This window comes from Canis lupus, chromosome Y (assembly GCF_048164855.1).
Source record: "Canis lupus baileyi chromosome Y, mCanLup2.hap1, whole genome shotgun sequence".
NCBI lineage: Eukaryota > Metazoa > Chordata > Mammalia > Carnivora > Canidae > Canis > Canis lupus.
In genome coordinates this window covers 4,414,273-4,439,414 of record NC_132877.1, presented here as the reverse complement: position 1 = coordinate 4,439,414, position 25,142 = coordinate 4,414,273, and the positions used below count along the sequence as shown (strand labels likewise).

The 25,142-nt window shown below is 49.2% G+C and overlaps 1 protein-coding gene and 1 pseudogene across 4 annotated transcripts in view; both read right to left on the bottom strand.

The window, feature by feature from the left end:
• The window catches only part of LOC140629090 (steryl-sulfatase-like), a 167,930-nt gene that overhangs the window by 21,808 nt on the left and 120,980 nt on the right, over positions 1 to 25,142 (bottom strand). For 3 of the 4 annotated variants that reach the window (XM_072818509.1, XM_072818511.1, XM_072818510.1), the window contains exons 8-10: positions 17,295 to 17,454; positions 10,577 to 10,698; positions 348 to 5,580 (exon numbers count right to left, since the gene is read on the bottom strand). In XM_072818509.1, the coding sequence (XP_072674610.1) occupies positions 5,207 to 5,580; positions 10,577 to 10,698; positions 17,295 to 17,454 (656 nt within the window). In that variant the 3' untranslated portion in view covers positions 348 to 5,206. Of the gene's footprint in view, positions 1 to 347; positions 5,581 to 10,576; positions 10,699 to 17,294; positions 17,455 to 25,142 lie in introns of those variants that run through there. The other variant, XM_072818512.1, reaches the window with a different exon arrangement.
• On the bottom strand, positions 11,349 to 11,521 carry LOC140629152 (U2 spliceosomal RNA; annotated as a pseudogene).

The following is a 25,142-nucleotide window of genomic DNA, read 5'->3' as shown; positions in this document are numbered from 1 at the left end:
ACACGTTGAACCTTAGGGATGCTATGTTACGTGAATGACGTCCGTCACAAGAGGACAAATACTGCAAAATTCCATCCACAGGAGGCATCTAAAATAGTCTACCTTACAGAAGCAAACAGCGGAATGCTGGTGGCTAGGGTCTGGGGGAAAAGAAAGAGATGGGGTTGCAAACCAACGGGTTTATATTGCCAGTTACGTCACGTGAATCTTGCAGGTATGCTGTGTAGTGTGGTGTCTGCGGTTACCAGTGTGCATCGCACACTTAAAAATCTAGCTCTCAGGTTAAGTGTCGCAACAACAAAAACATGAAAATGAAAATATAAAAGAACAACACAGACACACAAGAATTAACGCATGCAGCTTCCTTTTAAAGCAGCACCAATCAGAACAAATCGTTTGCAATCCAAAGAGCTATCACGACATGTCACGCTTATACAGAGGGGCCAACCTACTGGATCAGTCAAGGTCGTCGGTCCAGCTGCTACGAGATGAACAAGCTCTGAATCTCAGTGGCTCAGAAGAGCAAAGTTTGGATCTTGGTCAGGTGGCGATCACCGGGCGGCCACACAGCCCTCCGTGGCTGCTCCCAGGTGGTGATGTGCATGGCTCAGGGGTCCAGGCTCTTGTAACCAACCCCATTCTCATTCCTCAGGGTCTTCTGCGAGTCCTCCTTACCTGCATGTTCTGCATTCGGCGGCCACAAGAAGAGGTGACATGCAGGGACCTTTGTGAGCAGCCCTGAGCATCTCATAGTCCCAACATGACAATGAGAGCAGTGGGAAATGCCTCCCTGCCTGGTACGCATTCATGAAAAACCCTCCATTTGCTCCAGGAGAAAGTTTGGGCCCCAAAGAGACCCTGCCCACGAGGAAGCACGCCATACCTTTGTAAATACGCCACTTTACGTCAATGTTGACCCCGTAATTAAATCCAGACAGTAAATCCAGACTATCAAATCCGGTTTGATAGTCAACTCAAAGTGTATAGTCATAAAAATACATTCACTGGACATTTTTGCCTTCAGAAAAACACCACCGTAGACAATATAGTTTGTAACCCGAGACTCTCACGTGATCGATGAAGCCAATTTTTATTTTTGGAAGATTTTATTATTTATTTATTCATTCATTTATTTATTTAATTTTATTTTAAAAGATTTTACTTATTTATTCATGAGAGACACACACACACAGAGAGAGAGAGAGGCAGAGACACAGGCAGAGGGAGAAGCAGGCTCCCTGCAGGGAGCCCGATGTGGGACTCGATTCCGGGACCCCAGGATCACGTCCTGAGCCAAAGGTGGATGCTCAACCGCTGAGCTACCCGGGTGCCCCAGTGAGGCCAATTTTTATGTCCTAGAATTTAATACGACAGCGACAGTTTGCTTACTGGGTAAAGCACATCTAGGCCTTGTGCAATCCGCCTCTACGAAGATGTGATGTGTCTGCCGAGTAACATACACAGCGCGACCCTGCAAAGCCATTCAGAACACTTGAACCTCATGAGTAGAAGCACTTTTAGGAGAATATCTGAGGGTCTCCAGTGTGGTTTTCTTCTTAAAAAAAAAAAAAAAAAAAAAAAAGGATGGATCCATCGCCCTGTGCACAATGTTTCCTCTGCATGAACAGGTGGGTACGTTTCAAGGAATATCGAACACCTGTTCTAGGATCCTAATGAGGAGAAGCTGACATTTCCCTAATTGAAAAGGCTCCTCTGACATACTATTTGTCGCTGTTAAGTATTGGCAAATACGACGACTGCTTTACTGAGAGCCCGTGAAACAAAGCGCCTATGGGATTACGTGACGGTCCACTGGAGGCGGCGCTGGCAGGACAGAAGTTCGTGGTTCCAGGGCTGCTGGGGGGGCGGGGGGGGGGGCGCTCGGTGCACACGGACCTCGCCCTCAGCACCTACTGTAGGGTTTGTGCAGAGGCGTTGGGTCACATGTGCACCCCCCCTAGTGCCCACTGTTCCTGCACCTCTCCCTTGACCTTGTTTCCGCGGCTCGGGTTTACTGGGACTCTCCTTGTTTTTTTTTTTTTTTTTTTTCTGCTTGGGTTTTGCAAAGGAATCCAGCCTCAAGTCCAGACCAGAGAGGTCGACATTTTCTGTTTCGGAATTTGGACTTTGGGCAGCCTGGGTGGCTCAGCGGTTTAATGCCGCCTTCGGCCCAGGGCGTGATCCTGGAGACCCAGGATCGAGTCCCATGTCGGGCTCCCTGCATGGAGCCTCTCTCTGTGTCTCTCATTGAGTAAATAAATAAAATCTTAAAAACCCACAAAATTTAAACCTTGCTCCTAAAGCCCGCTTGACGCTTAGGGATGCAATCGGTATTTGCCGAGCTGAACCCTGTAGCCCTCCTCTCCTAGCACAGCAAACCCTCCACAAGAAGAGGTGACATGCAGGGACCTTTGTGAGCAGCCCTGAGCATCTCACGGTCCCAACATTGCTGAAATGAGTCACTTGGCAAATGAGTTGCTGAAATGAGTCACTCGGCAAAGCACAAAGCACCAGCACACGTTTTGTCGCCAATGCAAGTTTTATTTTAGCTTTGTGTGGACTTTAGAACAAGGTTTTGAGAAACCCGTATCGGGGCGTCACGTTGCAGACAGCGTTTTGCAGACGTGGACCAGGTACCTTGCCCGCATCTCTTCCCCACCCTTGTCTGTACGTCCCACGGCGTCCTGACGTCTGCTCCCCTTCCTTGAATCCGGGACGACGTGGGCCGCGGTTCTGCTTTCCCACGCCGCGTTACCGGCCCCGGAAAATGATGCCTGTGCACACGCGCCCGTTTGCTTGGCTTGTCACATGCTGCGACTCCACAGGCTTCCTTTTAAAAGAATTTGTTCAAAGCTTCACAACGTACTAAAGTTTGGACGTATAACCCAGGAGGTAGCACCCGTGAGACGTTTTGAAAACAAGCAGCCTGGCACAGCTTTGCAAAAATACAACATCGCTAAGCCAACTGGGTCATGAAGAAGGTTGGCTGCGTGTCTTCTGAACAAAAGAATTCAAATTTCCTGCCGTGCGTCCCAGGCGAGACTTTCGGAAGACCTAGGAGTTTTGCTTATTACGAATAAACGTGATTTCCAAATACCCTGATTCAAAACAGTCATCTCAGTTCTTTGCAGGCAAATACACTTTTTAAGATTTTATTTATGTACGTGAGAGGGACAGCGCGCACGAGCGGGGCGAGGGGCAGACGCAGAGGGAGAAGCAGGTTCCCCGCTTGAGGAGCGAGCCCGATGCGCGACTCGATCCCAGGACCCCGGGGTCATGACCGGAGCCGAAGGCAGACGCTGTACTGACTGAGCCCCGCAGGCGCCCCCGGAGGCAAATATTTTAAAGCTGATTTTATTTCTAGAGGTGTAAGTGTCCTTCGTTTGCAGCTGCCATTGTACACGCTGAACGACTGTCGATATAATATACCTCCGTGTGACGTGTCAAAGCGCCTCCGTTTACCTAGTCCCCTGCACACACTCCCCACCCTGCCACGTTGTCCGAAAGTCCAGCCGCACTGAGTGCGCTAAACGTCGAGCGAACACGATCCGCTTCAAACCCAAGGTTGTAAGAGTGGTTTGCAATGGTTCCTGTGTAGCAAGAGTCAGCGGCCTCACCCGCGACGGGCTCGGGCTCGCCGGCTCGCTCTCCCGCGGCTCCTGAAGCCACAGGACGCACTCGGCGCGATTTCTGGAGACACGCACGTGGAAAGGGAGGCTTCTGTGTGCTTGCAGCCGCGTCCAGGGGTGGGGGGCGTGCAGAAATAGCACTTGCAGGTTTGATGAGAGCGGGAACAAGGATGGAAGGCGTGAAGTCGCCCTGCTGGGTCCCCGAGGTCGCCTGCGGGGGACACGCCGGAGCACGCGCCTTCCCTGCACGCGGCCACGCGGGCCTGGCCGTGTCCTGCAACCCAGAGAGCAGCGGGCCAGCTCGGGACGTGCACACACGCAGCAAGACAGGCAGCACTGGGCCGTCCGCGCGGGCCCCGGAAGGGATCCAGACGCTGCCGCTGGGCGCTGAGCCGTGTCGGCGAGTGACAGGAGCAGCCTCGGCTCAGCTCGGTGCATCCTGGGCGGGTCCGGGGCTGCACCCCCTGATGCCGCCACAAGCACACGTAAAACGGTACGTGTCGGCGAGGACGCAGGGCGCGGTGTCCCGTGGCCTCGGCCTACAAGTGTCCGCATGAGCTGCTGCGCTGCCATCGGCACATCCTGCAGGAACGACACGCGTCGTGGGGGGCGGGTGACGGGTCTCCCCACCAGGTCACTCTCTGCTCCGCGTGGGGAGGGATCCCTCGGGCTGCAGCATTCCCAGGCCCGGGGCAGCCTTTCTCTGACAACATCCATCCCCCACTTCTAAAAAAAAACAAAAACAAAAAAAAAACAGGAAAACCCAAATATAGCATGTTCTGAGACAGAAATGTGCTCGGGGGAGATTGGTCTCAGGAGTTCGTAGTTCCCGGAGGACTTCACAAAGTCTGCTGCACAAAAAAAAACTACAGGTGAATCGCTTGCTTTTGCCTAAGTTGCAGAAAGCTTCTATTTTATGGTCTAAATCCCTGTGGCGTCTCGAGGGAAGAATTAAAGTGCGTTTGCAGCAATGCACGTCTCCCGCCGAGCTTTCCGTGTGCGTCCTCAACGACACGGGCCAGAACTGCCTTCCCACCCAACGCGCGACGTAGCGTCCTCTGCCGTTGGCGAAGAAGATGCTCCTTTACTCGTCATCAGCTGCAGACGTTAAGATCTAGCGAATGCTCTTGAGCGCCGTTTGCGCTCCCGCTGGCGTGCCGGGGATCGTGGTGGCGGGCACCGCGTCACACGCTGATATGATGGCACGTCAGCCCGCGGCTCACGCGCATCTGCGGAGTGGTGCACCGGGGGTACCCGGCGCCCCTTCCGATCCGTGTGCCCTGGAGCCGCCCGTGCCCGCCGAGCCTCTCGTATCACGTTTACAGGCCTCCACGAATTTGGGCCGTGGAAGCCCCAGGTGTGGCTTTGACCCTGTGTGTCTTACCGGTCGTTTGTCCCCTGGGGTCACCGGGGGGCTCTCGATGGACCATTGGGGCGGTAAGAGGGACACAGGCTCCCAGTCTGAGATGCCCACAGGGCCGGCTTTACCCGGTGCCCCCCCCCACGTGCCCCGTGCACGTGTGCAATGCAGCAGGCGAGGCGGGCTCCGGGCCTGCGTCGTGTCCCCGCCTGCACCGCTAGCGGCTCGCGCCCTTGGCCTGGTTTTCCCGGTCACACTGGCAGGAGAGGCCGGAGGACGAGCAACACATCTGAAGCCACGGCTTCCAGAGAACGTTGCCCAGCGACAACTGATTGGGGACGGCCTGCAGGGTCTCGGCGTGGCGGTCGGCCGCCTGCTGCATGACTGCGAGGATCTCGCGGAACCGGGGCTCGGTCGCCGGCGACAGCGGGGTCCTCTCCCTGGGGTCCTTGGCAATATCGAAGAGCAGCGGCGGGTGATGGCGGCTGACAAAGTGCCCGTGGCAGAAGCACACGTGCGTGGAGAAGCAGCCGTTGGCGCCCTCGGGGCTGAACTTGGGCGTGAAGAAGAACGCCTTCCAGACGGACGTGCCTGCGGTTCACAAGGACACAGGTTGGCGGGCTGGGGACACGTCAGCACGGGGAGGGGGGGGTAGGTGCGGCCGCGGGTGGGGTGCCAGGCTCTGGTGTCACCGAGAGCCCCGCGGGACAGGAGGCCCAGGGCTCACACACGCAGAGCGGGGCATGCACAAAGCGGGGCTGCGAGGAAGCAGTGCTCAAGCAGTGCTCCGTGGCACACCTGCGGGTGCCCGTGCGTTGCCTTGGGTGCTCACAATCTGCCCCCTCCTTGCATGTCTCTCTCTGTCTCAGTCTCTCTCCTTCCTCTTCCTTTTCCCCAACCCCCGAAGTCTCAGGGATGCTGTGCAGACAAGAGGACAAGGAGCCTGTTTGTTCTGTGCCCGGGACCACCGCTGCGGCTTGGAGGGGCACAGCGGCCTCCCGGACAGCGTCCTCGAACCAACTCATTCTGGGCTCCCAGCTCTGCTGCCTCCCGCTCTCTGAGCTTTTCAGCCTGCGGCCTGTGTTTCTCTCTAAGGCCTTCCGGACGACCGAGGTTCCCTGCTAACTGCAACAGGAGAGACGCTAAAAGTGCACGCACACGCACGCACATGCATGCACGCAGCCATCACGACGGTCTTCCACACGCTAAGGCCTCAGATAACATCTTATGCTCTCTAAACCGAGAACACCTAAAAGGAGCAACTCAAGAATGAAATGAGCCTGGTCGTGAGGATGGGGAGCGACCACAGATGGAGGGTAGCTGGAAATGTCCTGATGCCCGACTGGGATTGCGATTGGCTGTGCTGAGCTGCACATGTTTGCTAAAAATCGTGGAACTGGAATTTTACAGTAAATGATGTCTTTTTTTTTTAAAGTTATTATCTATTCATGAGAGACACAGAGAGAGAGAGAGAGAGGCAGAGACACAGGCAGAGGGAGAAGCAGGCTCCATGCAGGGAGCCCGACGTGAGACTCGATCTCGGGGCTCTGGGGTCACAGCCTGAGCTAAAGGCAGATGCTCAACCGCTGAGCCACCCGGGCGCCCCGCTTTTTTGATTTGGAACCTCACTTAACCTCTCGCGCAGCCACGGGGAACAGAGAGGAGCTAACAAAGATCTGCATATGCATCACGGAAATTCTAATAATAGCCAAGATTACGCCACCAAACAAAGAATAAACCTTCCTTAACTCCTGTTTTGCAAAGAAGGCACCTTTGAAAAAGTTGGACACGAATACATTTTTTGCGATGAATTCTATTATCCTACAGCTTTTTGTTCTGGTTTTGTTTTTTTTTAATTTTTTAAGTTTTTAAATTTTTAATGTTTTTTTTTTTAAATATTTTATTTATTTATTTAGGATAGTCACAGAGAGAGAGAGAGAGAGGCAGAGACACAGGCAGAGGGAGAAGCAGGCTCCATGCACCGGGACCCTGACGTGGGATTCGATCCCGGGTCTCCAGGATCGCGCCCTGGGCCAAAGGCAGGCGCCAAACTGCTGCGCCACCCAGGGATCCCAATTTTTAATTTTTTTAATGCTTTTTTTTCCTTTTCTTTAAATCACAGTAGAAAAGTTTCCAGCAAAGTCGAAGTGAAAACATAGCCGGATTTGTGAGGCGGCTTGGGTTCAGCGTCAGGCGATAGCCGCGTGCCGTGGATTTTCGCGTGACCCGCTGGGCTGGGGGCTCTCGCCTTAACGCGAGCATTTATCTTACACGCTGTGTTCACAGGCTTGAAAATCGGTAACGGAATCCTAGAGCCAAGTATCCACCTGCTTTCTAAGATAGATTTTTATCCCCAGAATCAAGCTGCCGTCACGCTGAATTTTTAACAGCACCGCCTCATCGGCCCCGACGTAACGCCGAGGCTTCCAACGCACATTGCACAGTACATTGAAGCTCAAGATTCCCACCGAAACGCGACACACTTCATGCGGGCTATCATAACGCTTTTGTGATTTCTCCCACAATGTAATGGGAGTGGTGATATCAGCTCCTGATTAGATTATGTCATTCAACTTGCTGAGACAACGCAAGTAGGTAATTATTATAATCACGGAATTATTAAATTATAGAGGAGACACTGCAGATTAACAGTGAAAAGGGATCTCGTGTTTCAGAAGGGCGGAAACAGAACTGTAGCTCCCAGTGTTTGGACAATAAGTGTTTAATAAGGCTGGGATTGCGGGACGCGGGCCTCCCACTAATCAGAACAAGCGGTAATTGGACCCTGAGAACACTCGCGGTCAGTGCTAATTCCCTGGGGCCGGTGACCTGCTGCTGAGCCAGCTGCTCTCACGGAGCAACACAGCCTGGATCTGCGGCGCCCGCGGACTCCCGTCACGTCAGCCACATTTTAACGGCACATGGGGAAGATTCCTGAGCAAGCAGGGGCGGCCTCCCTGCGACTACATCCTGACCCTAAATTTCTGTTTTTTTCTCTAATAAAGTATTGTGAGCTCGGGCTGCAAGCTCCTTATCTTTGAGCATTAAGGAGGGCAGCCCGGGTGGTTCAGCCCTCGAGACCCGGGATGGAGTCCCACGTCGGGCTCCCTGCATGGAGCCTGCTTCTCCCTCTGCCTGAATTTCTGCCTCTCTCTCTCTGTGTCTCTCGTGAATAAATAAATTAAATCTTTTTTAAAAAAGCATTAAGGAGGGCACGTGACGTGACAAGCAATGGGTGTTGTGTACAGCTGACAAGTCGAGGAACGCTACATCGCAAACTGAATATGTGGGCTCACTGAATTTACGTTAAAAAAAATTATGGACAACGTCCCTGCACATAGTACAGCAATCAGTGGCAAACTCCTCTCAAAGTAGGTCTGCGATGAGGCAGCCCACCCACCCGAGTACTGGCTGACACGCAGCCCCACACGGATGACAGTCACGCTTCCCCACGCACCTCCGCATTCCCAGTCTTGGGCCCGTGCATCATGGTCTAGGTCATAAGCGACCACTGGGTACGGCGTTTGTGGTGTTTTGCTCACTGACAGGCACTCATCCTAGCACGGAGGGTGCCACCTACTAGGCGCTCAAACACATTTGTGGAATAAACGGATAGATGAAGTATTGGATAAGCAGCCACAAAACCATGGGCGCTGGCCAACGAGCACTGCTAACCAGTTCCAGCGACAACAATGAGGCAAGTCAATAATAAGCCGTAAAACCCCTGGTGTGGAGACCCCTGAGCCAGGCCCCAAAATACTGCCCTGTCTCCTTTCCTGCTGCCGGGTCAAGGCCGCAGACGTTCGACAGTCGCACAGGACGGAATGTCACTTGTGTGCGCGTCTGAGAAGCAAATTTTACCCAAGGGCCAGCAGACTATGGGAATCTGGGTCTTGCTTTTCTCACGTACTATTTTCTCTCTCTCTGTTCCTTTTTGTGTGCCTCTCCAGCCCCTGATCCAATATGTTCCTTCCATCTTCTCTGGATGGGGTGGTGGTGGGGGTGATGGCAGCAGTGGGTACAGTGGGGTGGGGGTAGGGGTGGAGGGTGGCTTTACAGAAATGCAATTCTGTGAGGTTCAGGACGTGATAATCACATTTCCTTCACTAGGCACGAGTCACAGACACCTCATTCTGGACGTTTCCAGCAGGCCCCATATAAAAACAAGCATGAAGGGGGACGCTTCCCATTCTCTGGATGACTCAGACCTCACTGTGTCAATTAATCTGGGAAAAAAAAAAAAAAAAAAAGCATGTCCCTACGGACATTTGGAATTACAAGACACACTGATGAGATACAGCAAACAGAACGCTTCCAGGTCCAGAATCTGAAACCCGTGCTTGTCTCCTATTTATCTTCCAGAAAACACTGCGGGCAAGCCGCCCAGATTTGAAGGAGCAGCTCTGAAGGGTACACCTGCTGTGATTTCTGCGGCTAATGGAAGAGTTGTGATTTTGCACTTGAAACATAATAGAGAGGCTGCTCCTTAAAGAAGCCTTTGGTAAACTGGCGGGGTGCGTGGGGTGGGGAGCGGGAGGTGTTGAAACCCAGTACGATCGCCACCCCAAGCTCAACAATGACCGTCAGATGGGAGGTCCAGCAGAGCGTAGCCTCCAGGATCAAGACCCAAAGCATGACAGAGAGAGAGACAGAGACAGAGAGACAGAGAGACAGGGAGGTCTCCTTCACTGCTGAAGATGAAGAAGGAAATCCGTGCTCCGTATCCACCTGCTGCACACACAGTGCTGGCGGAGACGGTGCTCCACATGCTCCCGTGCATCTTAGTCACCTCAATGTTGCTGCGCTTCTAAGTTCCAATACGAAGAACTCTGGAGCCTATCCCTAATACCTAGGATTATGGCTTGGTCGCATCTGTCCCTTTACACCTGTTACAAACACAGCTCCAAAACTGGCATCGGAAAACCCAAATTCTTTCCCCTTTGGGGCAGAGTGCCCCACGGAAAGAACACCTGTTTTCAGACAAACGAGGACAGGGAAGCATCTGAACTGAGCTTGAAGGTCTGACTCTAGCCCACGACCCCGCCACCTTTGGGCTTTGGTGAGAAAGGCACACACACATCCTAGATGCTGTTCTGTGGGACAGCGCAAAGCTACAGGAGTGCAGAAAGCGCTAGACAGCAGGCACAAGGGGAACGTTTCAGGGGAACCTTGGCGGTGCTCATCAGCTGCTAAGCATGACCCAAAAGGCAAAAGAGGGAAAATCCTTTCAGGCAGAGGATGCTGCACACAGCAGGGGAGGATGCTGTGGCTCCAAGTCATTATTGAGAAGGAGGCTGTGCCAGGGGCGTGAAGCTGGGCAGCCTGCAGGGCACGAAGGAAGGAGGCTGCAACCTGGAGCTTCCTCTGCCTGGCAGGAAGGACTTCCAGGGTCCGGTGATGTGCCTGGACAGCAACAGCACCAGAAGGAACAGGAAAAGACAGGACCAGGAGGAGCTCAAAACAAAGCACCGTGACCCTTGGAGGCACCCCTCGGCCTTTACAAAGCAAAGCCCACTTGCCGCTTCATCTCCTTGCAAGGCATTGGTTGCGAATGTACTAGAAGCGTGGAGAGCTCTGTGTTACTCACTGTTCCGAGGATGCCAGCGCACAGCATTTAAGTAGAAGTTGCAGTAATGGAAGAGAAACTCGTGATCCGAGTGCTGGGTCTTCCCCTGAAGTAGCGGCATCAGGTCATGGCCATCGATGATTCTGTGGGACAAATCAAGCAGGCATCAGATGGTGAATGGCCACACCATCCTTGGGCTAAATCATCCCAACCTTTGAGTCGTCCCTCCAGCAAATGAGACCGTGATGGAGCCACTTCGTTATCATTCAGCAACCAATAGAGAGAACACTCACTGACCTCCTCGGGTGCCACATGCAACTTCGCGGAGCCAGTTCTGCTCTTGTATGAACTCCTTTAACCCTATAAGCTGCACCATGAGTTGGGGCCATTATCATCCCATGGCGATGAGGTGGAGGAACATCAACCAGAAAGCGTCAATGACTTACCCAAGGTCATGGGATGAGGACCAGCCCATGGGATGGAAACCCAGCTGATTACTGGGCATCTGTGCTCTCAACTGCTCTCCCTGCTGCTCGTCCTAGACTCAATTTCCGCCTATTACCTCAGCATGCAGGAAGCTTTATTCACAAAGTATAGCTCTATGAAAAATAAGAACATCTAACAATTTGGGTGACAAAAAGGTAAGACTTAGCGTGGGAGCATCTTGGATTGGAAAGACGTCAGCGGAACCACATTTCTCAATGACAATTAATTTGTGAATGAATAGTAATGATGACGATAGTAAACACCCTCTGATTGCATTGTTGCCAGATGCAAACATGTCTCCTAGGCCTGGGTGTGTACGCAGACCAAGGGGAACTTTCCGGACTGCAAACAACTGATAATATCCAATCGGTCATGAGCAAAAAAAGATGATCTGGCAGTTAAAGAATGAAAAAAAAAAAAAAAGCCAAACATATTGTTTTGATACCACACTTGATCTTAGCCAAAAGGCCGAGAAGCGATCATTTTGTTTTGAGTTAAATATTCATTAACAGCCACTAGACCAATGGCCAAAGGTATCATTGATACCTTTAGGCTCTGTTATCGAAAAGAGGGACAGAGACCCACTTTGAAAGAATTAGATGGTTTCCCCTGAAGATTATCTTTCTCTGATTAAAAACCGTCCATCCCTGTGATCCCTTATGATGAGGAATTTAGAAACTGGAAGTTAGACTTGGCTGTATAATTTGGGTTAGCGTTCTTGAGAGGTCCCCATCCCCTGAGCTTTGTGTGTGGTTTATTTTGGTGTCACTAAAAACCCCCGTCATGTAATTATAGCCCTGTTGCTTAGCACTGCTCCAGTCTCAACCCTTGTTATTAATCACGAGCTCCGCGGAAGCCTTTGGAATGAAAATATTCTATTATTGTGAGTTAAAAATAAGAACAAAAGGCAGACTTGGCCCCCTTCCCAAGCCCATGTTCCCGTTGGCCATGAGAGGAGGAGAAGGAAGCGCCGTAGACAGACGGTTCTATTGAGAAGTGGCGAGCACTCTCTGAAACACGATTTCTATGCTGAAATGGCAGTCATTGTGCCTTGGTCCTTTCAAATCCCTTTTGAGAAGCGCTCAGTCCTTACGAATATGCAAAGCTGCATGGGTGGAAAGAACGGAAGGATGTGCTAGAGTGGGTAGGTGTAAGAGCTGCAACAGGAGAAGCCCCCGCCGTGGTGAAACATGGCCTAGAGGTGGGGACAGAAGGACACACCTGTGCTCCCAGGACCCCCAACTCAAGTGCACAGCAGACCTTTCCAGGTAGCACTCAGGATGGAGAACGTGACTCCATTCCCAGGACACAATCTCTACCTACCTCTACTTGCTTGTGCTTTGGATGTAGACATAGAGGCGGTTTTTTTCTTTTCTTTAATATCCTACACCTAATGTGCTCATTCCTAGAAGCGGGCAATAAATCACGCTGCTATGGAAAGCTCACCGTTTAAGAGAGCGACAGAAATATGGCCTGTCAAAACGAGGCTCATTTCTGCCATGAAAAATTGACAGTGACCCTACTGCACTCAACTTTTAAACGGTGTCTAAGCTATCACAATACCCGGGATTGTTCTAAACCGCGTGTGCGAGTCACACTTAGCGACGGCCATAACCCAGAGACAACATGTGTCCCCTGACGTGGCCCTAGGGAGATGTTGCCGTAACGTCACGACCTGGGGGACCGGGGCCGAGGCCCTCTGAAAATGACACGAAGTACTGCTGTTTGGTATCCTGAGTCTCCTTAATTGGCCTTTGGTGTCGGCAAACTCAAGTTTTCATAGCAAATGTGCGCACACAGCTGCTGCTATGAAACCGGATGGGTTGTTTCACAGCGTCCGCTTGGTCCTGTGAGAACTGTGTTCATTGGGGGTCGTGTTTAATTTGGAGGGTGGGGTAGGAATATTCTCCACGGGTTCCTGCCCCACAACAAGGGTGATGATTTCAAGCATTCGTTTCCATGCATGGTGATTTCGGAATGTCTGGTCAGATCAAATCCCATGGGGATGCCTCCCACATCACGGCAAAGAGCATGTTTTTAGGAATGTTCCTTGGGCTAAAGTGAAGCTCGTTCCGCCCTGGACATCCTGGCCTCTCTCTGAGCTCTGAGCCAGTGAACCATCTGCCTGGATGTTCCTTCCTCGGCCTGGTTGGCTAGCAAAAGGATTTGGGGATCATACAACAAGCGAAAGCTTTGCGGGTGAGAGAAGACACCATTTTTGGCACACTGACACAGAATCTTGGACCCGTGTTTGTAGAGTTAGCTGCGCGGTATTCAAAATCAAGGGATTTCTTCAATGTAGAAAGAAGACAGTGAAGAAGACATTTTTAGGAGAAAGTACATGCATCCTTCGTAACGTAAAGGAAATCCTAAATTCTATCCCATTTTGGGTAGAGTGCACAATTTAAAGAACACCCAGTTTGGGGCATATGATGACATCGAGACGTTTGAGGTTTGAAGATCTAAATCTAGCTCATGATCTGCCGCCTGTGACCCTTTGGGAAGAAAGCCACATAAACATCTAATGTCTCCCCATGAAGAGTTTCACCTTTTATTCGGCAAAACACAAAGGAACTCGTTTTATTTGTAGGACTCTATAGAAATATTCTCCTGCGGTTGCCTAGCTATCGGGCAGCAAAATTAATTTATTAAATTAAATGTCTTCATTGGACAAAAACGGTATCAAGCATTCAAGTGTCTCCTTAAGTTGAAAAAAAACACGAATTTTTATTTTATTCTGTTTATGGGATAGGAGACCTAGGTATGTCACCTGTAAAATCTGATTCTCAAGGATGTCGGTGCCCCCTCTCCTTCCCACCGAGCGGAACGGCCGATGGCCAGAATTTAGATGGTTTCCAAAGGTTTAACCAATTAGGGCATGCTGCAATTCTTTATCACCAGCATCTGTGAACAAAGAGCATGGTCACAGACTTCCTATGGCAATATTCTATCCGCTTGCAAAAATGTGATGAAATGTTTTTCATTTTCGGGAATTAATACATTTCATCATACATCCTTCTTATGTATGTGCTTGTTCCTGATGTTCTATATCACACCCACAAGAAGGTTGCCCTCCATTTATTTCCAGAATCAGCTCATTTGGAGACACAGGGGGAATGATTTTTCTGAACATGCCTTAGGGTAATGGCCACCACAAGTTCTTTTGATCAACCGTGCTGTTGAATGCAAATGGATCACTGAAGTACGTGTGAATGAAAAATTCACCGTGGAGAGGAATCTCATACGGGCACGCCACGGGGTGGAATTAGAGAATTATTCTCACAGTAGCGCTGAGACTCTGCAAAGCGAAAATCTCCTCTGTGTATCCCCGAAGCACTGCTCTTTTGACCTAAGTAGAAACCCTGCATGGAAGAGCTTCTCATCTCCCACCAAGCTCTGATTGGTCAGGACGGCCACCCACCAGACACCAAACGCTTCTTGGGAACGACAAGGTTGTATCTGAGGGCTACAGGTCTTCTGAACAGAAATCCTCCTGTTCCAACAAAACACACAGAAACACGTGAGGGCACCTCATTAAGTCCTCATCAGACAGCTTGCATTCGACCCTTGAAATGAGTTTATTCTCCTGAGAAATGTAAATCTAATACTGTTCAAGCAAGAAATCGGGGAAGCTGATTTCCACCAATCTCTGGGGGAGAGAGTAAAGACTATTTTCTGAAGAACAGATATTTGTGAATTGTTTATGGATGGATATACCTATGGAGATATGGTCCAGATGCTTTCGCTGAGGATTTCCGACGACATTAATCCATTGTAACAATATTTTTGGTAAAAGAGCCATAATGAACCTCAGAGCAGAATTTTTCACAGCAGCACCACTAACATATTTCTGGGTTCTTTGTTCTGTGAAGCCATCTTGAGCCTTGTAGGAATGTTTAATTGCATCCCTGGTCTTTGGATGCCACTAGATCCCAGTAACACTGAGTCAAGACAATGAAAAACATCTCCAGACATTGTTAAATGGCCCCGAGGGGAAAGAGTCAACCCAGTGAGAACGACAGCGTTAGATGATCCAAGTCTCCAGGGCAGATATATAAGGTTGTTCTCTGGATCTCATTGGTAACATGGTCTAAGTAAGACGTGTGTGAGTAACTGTTATGTCCGTGAAGGATCTGGAAGTAGATTTCCATTTTCTCATCGGCACAGTCTCTAGGATGACGGTGGCATCTCATGGGGCCTTACATCCCAACCCAGAGGCAGCGTCCTTGCATTGACCTTGGTCAACAAGCATCAGTGAGATCCATGAAAAGAATCCCCAATATTGCAAAGGGGGTCTTCCCAATGTTATGGCTCACACATGAAATACTTTGGGCCTGCCAAAGACGGAGGCTGCTTCCTTCTTCCATGGGCACAAAGAACACAGGCTGGCCTCCATGAGCCTCAGATTGCGGTGGTCAGGAGATGCGAGCAGCAACATTTCCCTTAAAGGATCTTCCTCTTTGCTCTCATCTTTCCCTTCCTGTATTTTTCCCCGATTGCACGGAAGCCCATTGAAAGATGCCGTGAAAGCCAACGCACTGCTGATTTTCGTATGATGAGCCGTGAGAGAAAAATGTAATTAATCAAAGTGAACACTGTGTGTGAGCTACTGAAGGAAAGACTAAGTTTTTCTCCAAGTGTAAGAACAAAGACCGAGTAGATGAGACATGGAGTGAGATTTCCAGCTTCACATAAGGCAACTCTTCCCATGATTTTCTGTTACCACATCTTCTCTCATCAAGGCAGCCAAGGAGTTGTTTGAGCAGAGTATATCTCACAAGTCCCCTTCAGCCCTGTCACCTGATGGTTCTATGATCCCGGATGAACAATAAATGTAGAAGAAGGAGCAGCCCTGAGGTACTTCTTCCCTGTACAGTGTGGCAGGATCACCAAAACCAGCCAGTATTCACTCACATACTCGGCGTGCTCTCGTGCTTTCTCTCCTCCCATTGAGCCTCCAAGGGCAGCGCTGTTACTGAACCGGTGCTCCTGGCGAGGCATGAAGGTCCACGAAGTTAAACACTTACCCGGCACAGCAGTCAAGACTGGATCCCAAGCAGGGTCCCTGCTCCTAGGCACAGCACCGGATGCTGTCAGAGTGTGGCTCAAAGAGCCTTGGGGACCCCATTCAGGGGGTCCAGGAGGCCACGAATGTTCTCACGATAATACCAATTGCTCTCCACCTTTTGGCCACAGTGCACTGTGCCCGTGGATTCGTGGTGGGTGTTGACACCATCACTGTCCACCAATGGAATGTGCGCTGGGGTGCTCTCGTGTGTTCCAAGTTTTTTCAGGCTTTATGGTTTCTGTGATAAATGTTGACAGACATAATCTACATATACAAAAGGTCTTTGGGTCCTCAGTCACTGAGGAGTGTACGACGTGGGTGTTGAGACCACAAAGTTTGTGAAGGGCTGAGCTGTCCAATGCTCTGGCGTGTGTGTATGTGTGTGTGGGGAGATACACCTGAAGAACAAACTTGAAAACAAGAAGGAAACAATAAACAAAGAAACAAGCCTAAAAGCAACGGGAGATGAGCAAACCTATCCGGGACTCCACTCGGGCTGAGCTGTACTTGTCTGTCTGCTTTCCCATTTCCTCTTCATTCCGCTGGCAGCTGAATTTAAACAAGATTTGCAGCCCGCCTGCATGACATTAGCCTGGCCTGCCACCAAACTAATGAAAACAATTAGTCAGCGTGCTTCACTTAAAACTCTTCAGATTGGTAATAACACTTAAGAAGAAACCATTGGCGATGTCATATGAAGTTGTATTTAAATTTAAGAGAAAGACGTTTCATTTAGAACTTGCTAAATGAAGACATGCTGGGAGGGAGGGCCGTTAACTGGGGAGCCAGCTGCCTTTCTCGCTGCTGCAGCGAAGAGCAGCTGAATGGGGCTGCAGGGAAAGGGAAGGCAGCAAAACACGGTGGGTCAAAGAGGAGGCTGGCCGGCTGCCTGGTGACAAGCCCGTGGAGGGCACAGCCGGGAGAGGCAGGATCAGTGGGACATTGAGAGCGGAAGGCTCATGGAAGCCAAAGACCACGCATGCACACCACCCCACGGAGCTGAGTTCCCACTGGGATAATGGGATTGGTGGTGTTTCTACGTCCGTGGCCCCACCAGTAAGTCCCATAACCGGACCTGAATGATGAGTCCAGCTGGTGGCAGCATGCCATCATGCAGGCAAAGCGGAGCACACTCGCCTGTGAGATCCCAACGACACAATACTGAGTGCCCCTGAGTCGCCGTACCTGTCCTCGGGCAATGGCGATCCTGCGAGTTTGGCCACTGTAGGAAAGATGTCCATGTTGCTTGTCGGCTCGTCTATCACTAGTCCAGCCTGGATCACTCCTGGCCACCGAAGAATACCCGGGATCCGGATACCTCCTTCCCAGTTGTTTGCTTTCCCCCCTAAAAGGCCCAGAAAAGAGGCAACAAGGAGATGTATGTCTTTTCAAAGCTTGATTCAAGGCTCATTTCAACACACTCATTAACAGTCAACGTGGGGCGGGGGATTTGGAAGGACCAAGTGTTCTAATGACACGGATTCAATGAAAATTTTGTAAGCAATATTGCATACGTTGTCGTGAAAAAAAATTATGACATGGTCACTACTATGCAGGACACACGCCAGCAATGCCTGGTGGTCATGGTCCATGGCTATGACCAGGGATGCTCATTTCTCAGATCAATGAGTATGGAGTCACAAAGCTGAAATTCCATTTCTATTTCTCTCCAGCTGTAGTAGGCAAAGCAATGTACCCCAAAACGTCCATGTCTGACTCCTCAAAATCTGGGGCTACAGCACCTAATGTGGCAGACAGGGATTATCTAAGTTGCTCCAATGTGATCACAAGCATCCTCGTGAGGGAAGGAGGGAAGCAGGAGGTTCAGAATCCAGGCAGACAGAGGCTGGCTGATGCTACGCTGCTGGCCCTGATGATGGAGGAAGTTGCCCCATGGCTGCCTCTGAATGCTGGAAAAGGCACGGAAACACATTCTCCCCAGGAGCCTTCGCAAAGGAATACAGCCGCGCCCACCTTGACTTTAGTGCCCATTTTGGATACCTGCCCTCCGGAAGTGTGAGATGTTCAATCTGTATTGTTCTGAGCAACCGGATTTGTGATAATTTGTTAGAAAAGGAAAACACCAGCTCTGCGGCTCAGCCATCTGAGCCTCGCACCCCCAACACATCCAGTTGAGTATTAATGTGGACTTATTCCAAGGGCCTGGGACAGAAGAGAACCAAAAATGGCCATTTTCATCAATGTGAGACCTTACTAGCAGGACAGCTCTTACTGTTTAGTTGAAGAAATGAGCTTTGTCCACATGAGCTGACGTGACCATAACCAGGTAGAGCACGACAGGGGTGTGGGGAGCGGATGGTGTGTAAGGTAAGCTCCACTGCGAGTGGCTCTGCAGAGAAGATGCTCTCCAAGGCCTGCACCTAGTGTGTCTGGAGGGACATAGGCAGTGGCAATGCCAGCACGGGGCTCAGAGGAGCCAGGGCCGGATTCCCTAAGCCATGCAGGTCGCACGCGGACAGATGCAAAACCAGATGCGTGGTTTCCCCTAAAGTAGCTCCCCACAGCGTTAAAATGAGCTGGGCACAGCTCAGTACCACAGGAACAATAACCACTGGATGTCACAGGCAGGAAAGAAGGGAGAATGGATGTTCAGCTGCTTGAAAATACATTTCCAGGGATCCTGGGTGGCTCAGCAGTTTAGCGCCTGCCTTTGGCCCAGGGTGTGATCCTGGGGTCCTGGGATCGAGTTCCACATCAGGCTCCCTCCATGTGCATGGAGCCTGCTTCTCCCTCTGCCTGTGTCTCTGCCTCTCTCTGTGTCTCTCATGAATAAATAAATAAAATTTAAAAAAATACCTTTTCAAACTTTAGAAGAAAAATTACAGAGTTGAAGAACTGAAAGAGAACCCTGATGCAAATGGCAGGTATAGAATGCATGCAAACGACGCCTGCTTAACAAAGGATGCAAATGCTTGTTTAAACTTTAAAAATGGATTGCGGGAGACAGAGGTTTAAGGGATCTTGCGGCAAAGCTTCACTTGGTCCTGCTGGTTTTTGATGACGGCACGCTGAATTCTGACCAAAATGGGAGCTGATGACTATAGACTGAACACTTCTCATAAGCAAGATCTTTAAGCTTCAGGCAGTGAATATCTTGTGCGCACAGACACCAGGGAAAATCCACAAATAAATTCATATCATAGTTGGCGGTTTCTATAACGGCCTCCATGAGAAGTTAGAAGTATCACAGTACATCTTTTCAACATGATCTTAAGGAATTATGTGACAAATACTGCTACCCTTGCATCACAGATACCACATCAAAGAATAGGGAAGTTCAAATCATCTGCCATAATTTATTCCAGCTGTCGATAGCTGAGTGAGCTACAGGGGGAATCTCAACATGTGAATTAGTCTGATTACCCTCCTGTGAGATCAATCACAGAACTTTCACCTGCTTATTTGAATCAGGCTCACGGCATTTCACCTGCTTAGCCTTCTACTCGATGAAACTTAGAATATGCACCTGTTTACCTTTCCACCAGAACAAGATAATGGGATTTTCACCCGCTTATCCAAACTCATAGAATTTAAACTTGCTTATCCATCTGCTAGATCAAGCTCATACACTTTTCCTCTCTGTGTCCTTGTACTAGATCAAGCTCACAGAATTTAAACTTGCTTATCCATCTACGAGATCAAGCTCAAAGACTTCCATCTGTTTATTCTTCGAGATCAATCTCACAGATGATGCACATGCGAATCCTTCTACTAGATGAACCTCATACAATTTTCACTTGCTTATCCTTCCATTAGATGAACCTCAGAGTATTTTCACCTGCTTATCCTACTGCATTAAACTCACAGATTTTTCATCTGTTTATCCTTCTGTACGATTTAGCTCACAGGATATGCACATGCTCTCCTTTTACATGAACCTCATAAAATTTTCACCCGTCTGTTATTCCATTAGATCAAGCTCGTGGGATGTTTAAAAAAATCTATTCTTCTACTTGATCAAACTCCTAGACTTCAATCTTATTCTTCTTCGAGTTCAAACTCAAAGACTGTGCACCTGCTATCCTTCTAGATGAACCTCATAGGATTTTCATTTGTTTATCCTTCTATGAGATCGAACTCAGATTTTCATTTGTTTATCCTTCTAGGAGATGAAGCTCAGAATATGCACTATCCTTCATCTAGAAGGACTATCCTTCTAGATGAACCTCATATAATTTTCACATTTACCCTTCTATGGAATCAAGCTCATAGAATATGCACATGACTATCCTACTAGATCAAGCTTATAGAATCTTCATGGTTATCCTTCTAGATAAAAATTCAGGGTATTTGTATGTTTACCTTCTACTAGATGAGTCTCCTATAATTTCACTCTAAACTTAAGAACAACAAAGTAGGGGCATCTGGGTGGCCCAGTTGGCTAAGCGTCTGCCTTTAGCTCAGGTCATGATCCCAGGGTCCCCACGTTGGGCTCCCTGCTCAGTGGGGAGTCTGCTCCTCCCTCTCCTCCCCACTTTGGCTCTCTGTCACTACCTCTGTCTCTGTCTCTCTCAGAAATGAATAAATATATATTTTTATAAGTTTGCTATATAACAAAACATCTTATTTAATTAATGGGTGGTGTATGTATTTATTGTGCCACTGGTTAACATAAAATAAAATAAATAAATCAGAAGGTAGATCAAAATACCACAAAAAGAATCCTTTAAAAATGTATCTTCTACATGCAATGTGGCACTGCAGATTGGATCTTGAAATGAAAAAGTGCGTTAGTGGAAAATGTATATAGTTCAGTTACCAGTGGTGCACGGAGGTTAATTTCTTTTTTTTTTTTTTTAAATTTTTTTTATTTATTTATTTATGATAGGCACACAGTGAGAGAGAGAGAGGCAGAGACACAGGCAGAGGGAGAAGCAGGCTCCATGCACCGGGAGCCCGACGTGGGATTCGATCCCGGGTCTCCAGGATCGCGCCCTGGGCCAAAGGCAGGCGCCAAACCGCTGCGCCACCCAGGGATCCCCAACGGAGGTTAATTTCTTGACAAATAACTGGTTATGCAGAAAGTTAACACCAGAGGAGGCCAGGTGCAGGGAAAGCAATAACTATCTTTAATACCTTTGTAATACTGTCTACGCTGATTCCAAAGTAAAGATTCTACTAAATACACACATGTAGATAAGTATATGTGTGTTCCCCCAGTTGACTAAGTACTTGGCATTGTCTAGATCACATCAGAGAAGACAATCTGAATTACTTTACATGGTTTTATATGTACTGTTTTTAAAGTTTTTAAAAAATATTTATTTATTTGAGAGAGAGAAAATGTGCAAGTGGTGAGGATGAGCGGAGGGCGAGGGAGAAGCAGACTCCCCATTGAGTAGAGAGCCTGATACGGAGCTCAATTCCAGGACTCGGAGATCATGACCTGAGCCAAAGGCTGACGCTTAGCCAGCTGAGCCACCCAAGCGCCCTGTAGGTACTGTTTCTAATGGCTAAATTTAATTGATCCTGTACTATGTGATGTGGACGATGATATGCATTTCATCACTAAATCCTTACATCTCACAAGGGTACTACTATGACTCCCCATCTACAGAAGCCAAATCTGATGGCCTATAATATGCATTTCATCTCATTGAACCTTTACACCTACCCACAGTGGTGGTACCATCGCTGTTCAATTGACAGATGTGGGCTCTCTATAGCTACACCTGAAGGGGCTGAGCTAAGTTGCGCACAGAAGGTCACTGATCTAGTGTGACCTAGTGTGATTCTAGTGTCACTGATCTAGTGAGCTAGAGCGCAGATACAAATGCAGCTCTGTGCAACACCAAAGCTGGTGAATGTGCACAATTCCTCAATACCACTTCATCTCTGGTGCAGGAGAGAGCTGGAGCTGGCTTGCCTGTAAACTGCTGGAAGAAGACCACAGGTGGGCTGGATTTAGTAACTCAGACAAATCCAAACCATGGGATTAGAAGAACTATGACAGTGGCCATGTTCCTTTATCGCCCCAGGAGTTAACAGATGTATCTTTTTCAAGGAAAAAGGCAAGTCCAAGGTCTACTGGGGCTCACCTGGCTGAAAGTCCACATGTGAGTGGGACTGAGAAGTCCCAACCTTTCCATGTATTGGCTAGAGTTTCCATTCCTTGGAAAAGCACTACAGTGAACATGGGGCATACATGTCTCTTCAAGATTCTGACTTCATTTCCTATGGATATGCACTCAGAAGTGCGATTGCTGGATCACAGGGTAGTTATGTTTTTATTCTCATTCCTTCCCCATGAACCTTCTGCAAGGTAGGTGCCCTACATCACGGCGAGGGCATCTCTGGCCAAGATGACACCACAAGCAAGCGATAACAGCAGGTGGAGCTCCAGAATCTGGGCTACTGAACGCTAGGTTTTCCCGATTCTCAGAATCCCAGAGGGAACACAGAAAGTCCAGGTGTCCAACGACAGCTCCCACCAATCCCTCTGACTGGGAACCAACAGCACAGCACAATCACCAACAACAGGACCCCACCAATCCCTCTGACTGGGAACCAACAGCACAGGGTGGGTACCTGGGAACACCGGCCCTGACTCAACAGCATCTTGATTTGGGACACAAAGGAGAAGGAAGTGCAGAAAAGTTGGAGGTGGCTTCCAGGAGAAAAAACAAACATACGGTAAGAAACCTGCTTCTTTTCCCCTGAAAATATATGAGCAGAGAACAAAAAGCAAGGTCTCGGTTTAAAACTTGGTCAAGTAATTGTCAAAGTCACATGTTTAACGCCTAGATGGTGCTTTGCCACGATGAGAAGTCATAGACAACGACGGCAGAGTTCGTCTAGGAAAGTGCAGAGAAAATTTGACCGTTTACTACGAGACTCTTGTCAGGAACGGCTGCTTCCAAGCCAGGATTCTAACTTTACCCCCTCGAAAGCAGCCACCTGGCAGGTCAAGTCACTTTCAGTGGCAAGAGCTCATGCCAGCGTTTCTTATGCACGATCCGGGCACAGAGTTTTATGAAATACTCTCTTCACCATGTGTCTCCCCTTGGGCGTCTCCATGCCCACAAAACACGGGCTCCCCCCATCCGCGCAAACCACGGTGGTGCGTGCGAGGAGTGCAATTTGCACTCAGTACTTTCTTGTCCAACATTCTATATTTTGCACTTTTCTTGATTTATTCATTCACGGCACTAAACCCTACAAATTACAGATGGGAGATATGATGGAAGGATCTGGGTTCTATTAGCCTAATGTGAGGCCAAAATAAAGAGCACCAGTCTGCTGGTGTCAGGGCTCCAAAGAGGGGCAAAGCATAGGAAAACACTCTTAAAATGAACTGACACACACACACACACACACACACACAAACAAAAAAAACCTGACACAGCTTGAGGAGTCAAGCGTAAGTCCTTAAGGACGACCTCAAACCACCAACCCCTCTGCGAAGGGGTTGGCGGACAACTTCTCTCAAGTGCCACGTTGGAAACAGCTTAGTTTGGAGGTTGCTTTCCCAACACTCATCTCCGCTGTCCTGTGTTCAGACATCAAAGAATGAGTGCCGCTGTGTTTCAATAAATATTTGTAAAATCAGGCATCGGGCTCCACTTGTGGAGTCTTCAAGCCACAGTTCACCAAGCCCTGCCCTGAGTTACCGAATTTAGATTGTGCAGTCCAGTGAGCGCAGCAACCAAATCTTATTCCACGACACTCACTCCTACACCGTTGAGGGGAGATGTCGACGAGGCTTCTACTAACAACATATTTTTTTCACTCAACTGAACACGTTCTTATAATATCTCTTGCGAGATGAAGAACTGAAATATGCGTCTTGGCCAAGAACATATAGCAAACTGCGTCCTGGGTCTGATCCACCTCTATAACATCACACCTTCGTAGAGCCAAGTCTCAAGTGTCCTCAGGAAACAGCTCATCCCCTCTTGCCTTCTAGAAAGTTCCGTGTCTGGATGTCTGCTTTGCCAGGGTTTTCCCCCACCGCCAAATGGCTTTACACATCCTTGAAAGCCTGGACAACATGATGTTCCTCCTTATTTAATGAAGCCTCCTACCACCACCACCGCAGGAGATGTTTTCCTACCGTCCATTTCCTTGGTATGTTTCCAGTCCCTTGTTTATGGGATGCCTGACAATCAATTCTGTGCACATCGTATCATCCCAGCGGGACCACTGGTGCTTGAAAACAAACTGTAATTCACTGCTTAATCAACTGACGGCCACAGCATAATCCTGTCCAAATTACAGCGGCCAATATAGTTCTTGAATGAATGAAATTATGGATTTTTAAAAATTTATTTGAGATAGAGAAAGCATGAAGAGAGGGGTGGGGCTGAGGGAGAAGGAGAAGCAGATTCCCTGCCAAACAGGGAGTCCGACGCAGGACCCGATTGCAGTTACCCTGGGACCATGACCCAAGCTGAGGGCAGATGCTTAACCCACTGAGCCACCCAGACTCCCCGAATAATGGATTAAACAATGAACAGAATGGGTGGGGAAAATAAAATACTATCCTGTAGATGAGCGTGCTGAGAAATTCGTATTTCCAACCTTCTTTTTGTCCTTCGACTTTGCTAGGACTTTTCACTTCCCTTGTCAACTGCATTCCTGAAGTTGTGTCCTCCAGAGTCTTACCAAACTCAGAGGAGACCCTCACCTTGCATGTCATCCAGGACAATGAGCTCATCACCGTGAAATACCTCAACTCTCTGCCGGCCCAGAGTTCAGGATGTGCACCACCACCACGTCCTTCCCACTGTTCTCCCACTTTTCCGCCACGCAACCTCAGCCTCCCTCTGCATGGACCACACTACACCGCATCACTACCACTGGCTCTGGCTCAAAAGTGGGTAAATCAAACACCTGTCATTCAATCACGAACCTTGCCCCCCGATACAGCTTTTGCAACCATGTGTCCACACTGCGGTATTTAACATTGTGGTATCACGGCCATACATTCTGCCAAATGAAAGCAGAGCAATGGAATCCTTCCGTCTCGGCAGTGAGGCTTTGCTCGTTCTGCAGCTCTCTTCTCTGCTCAGG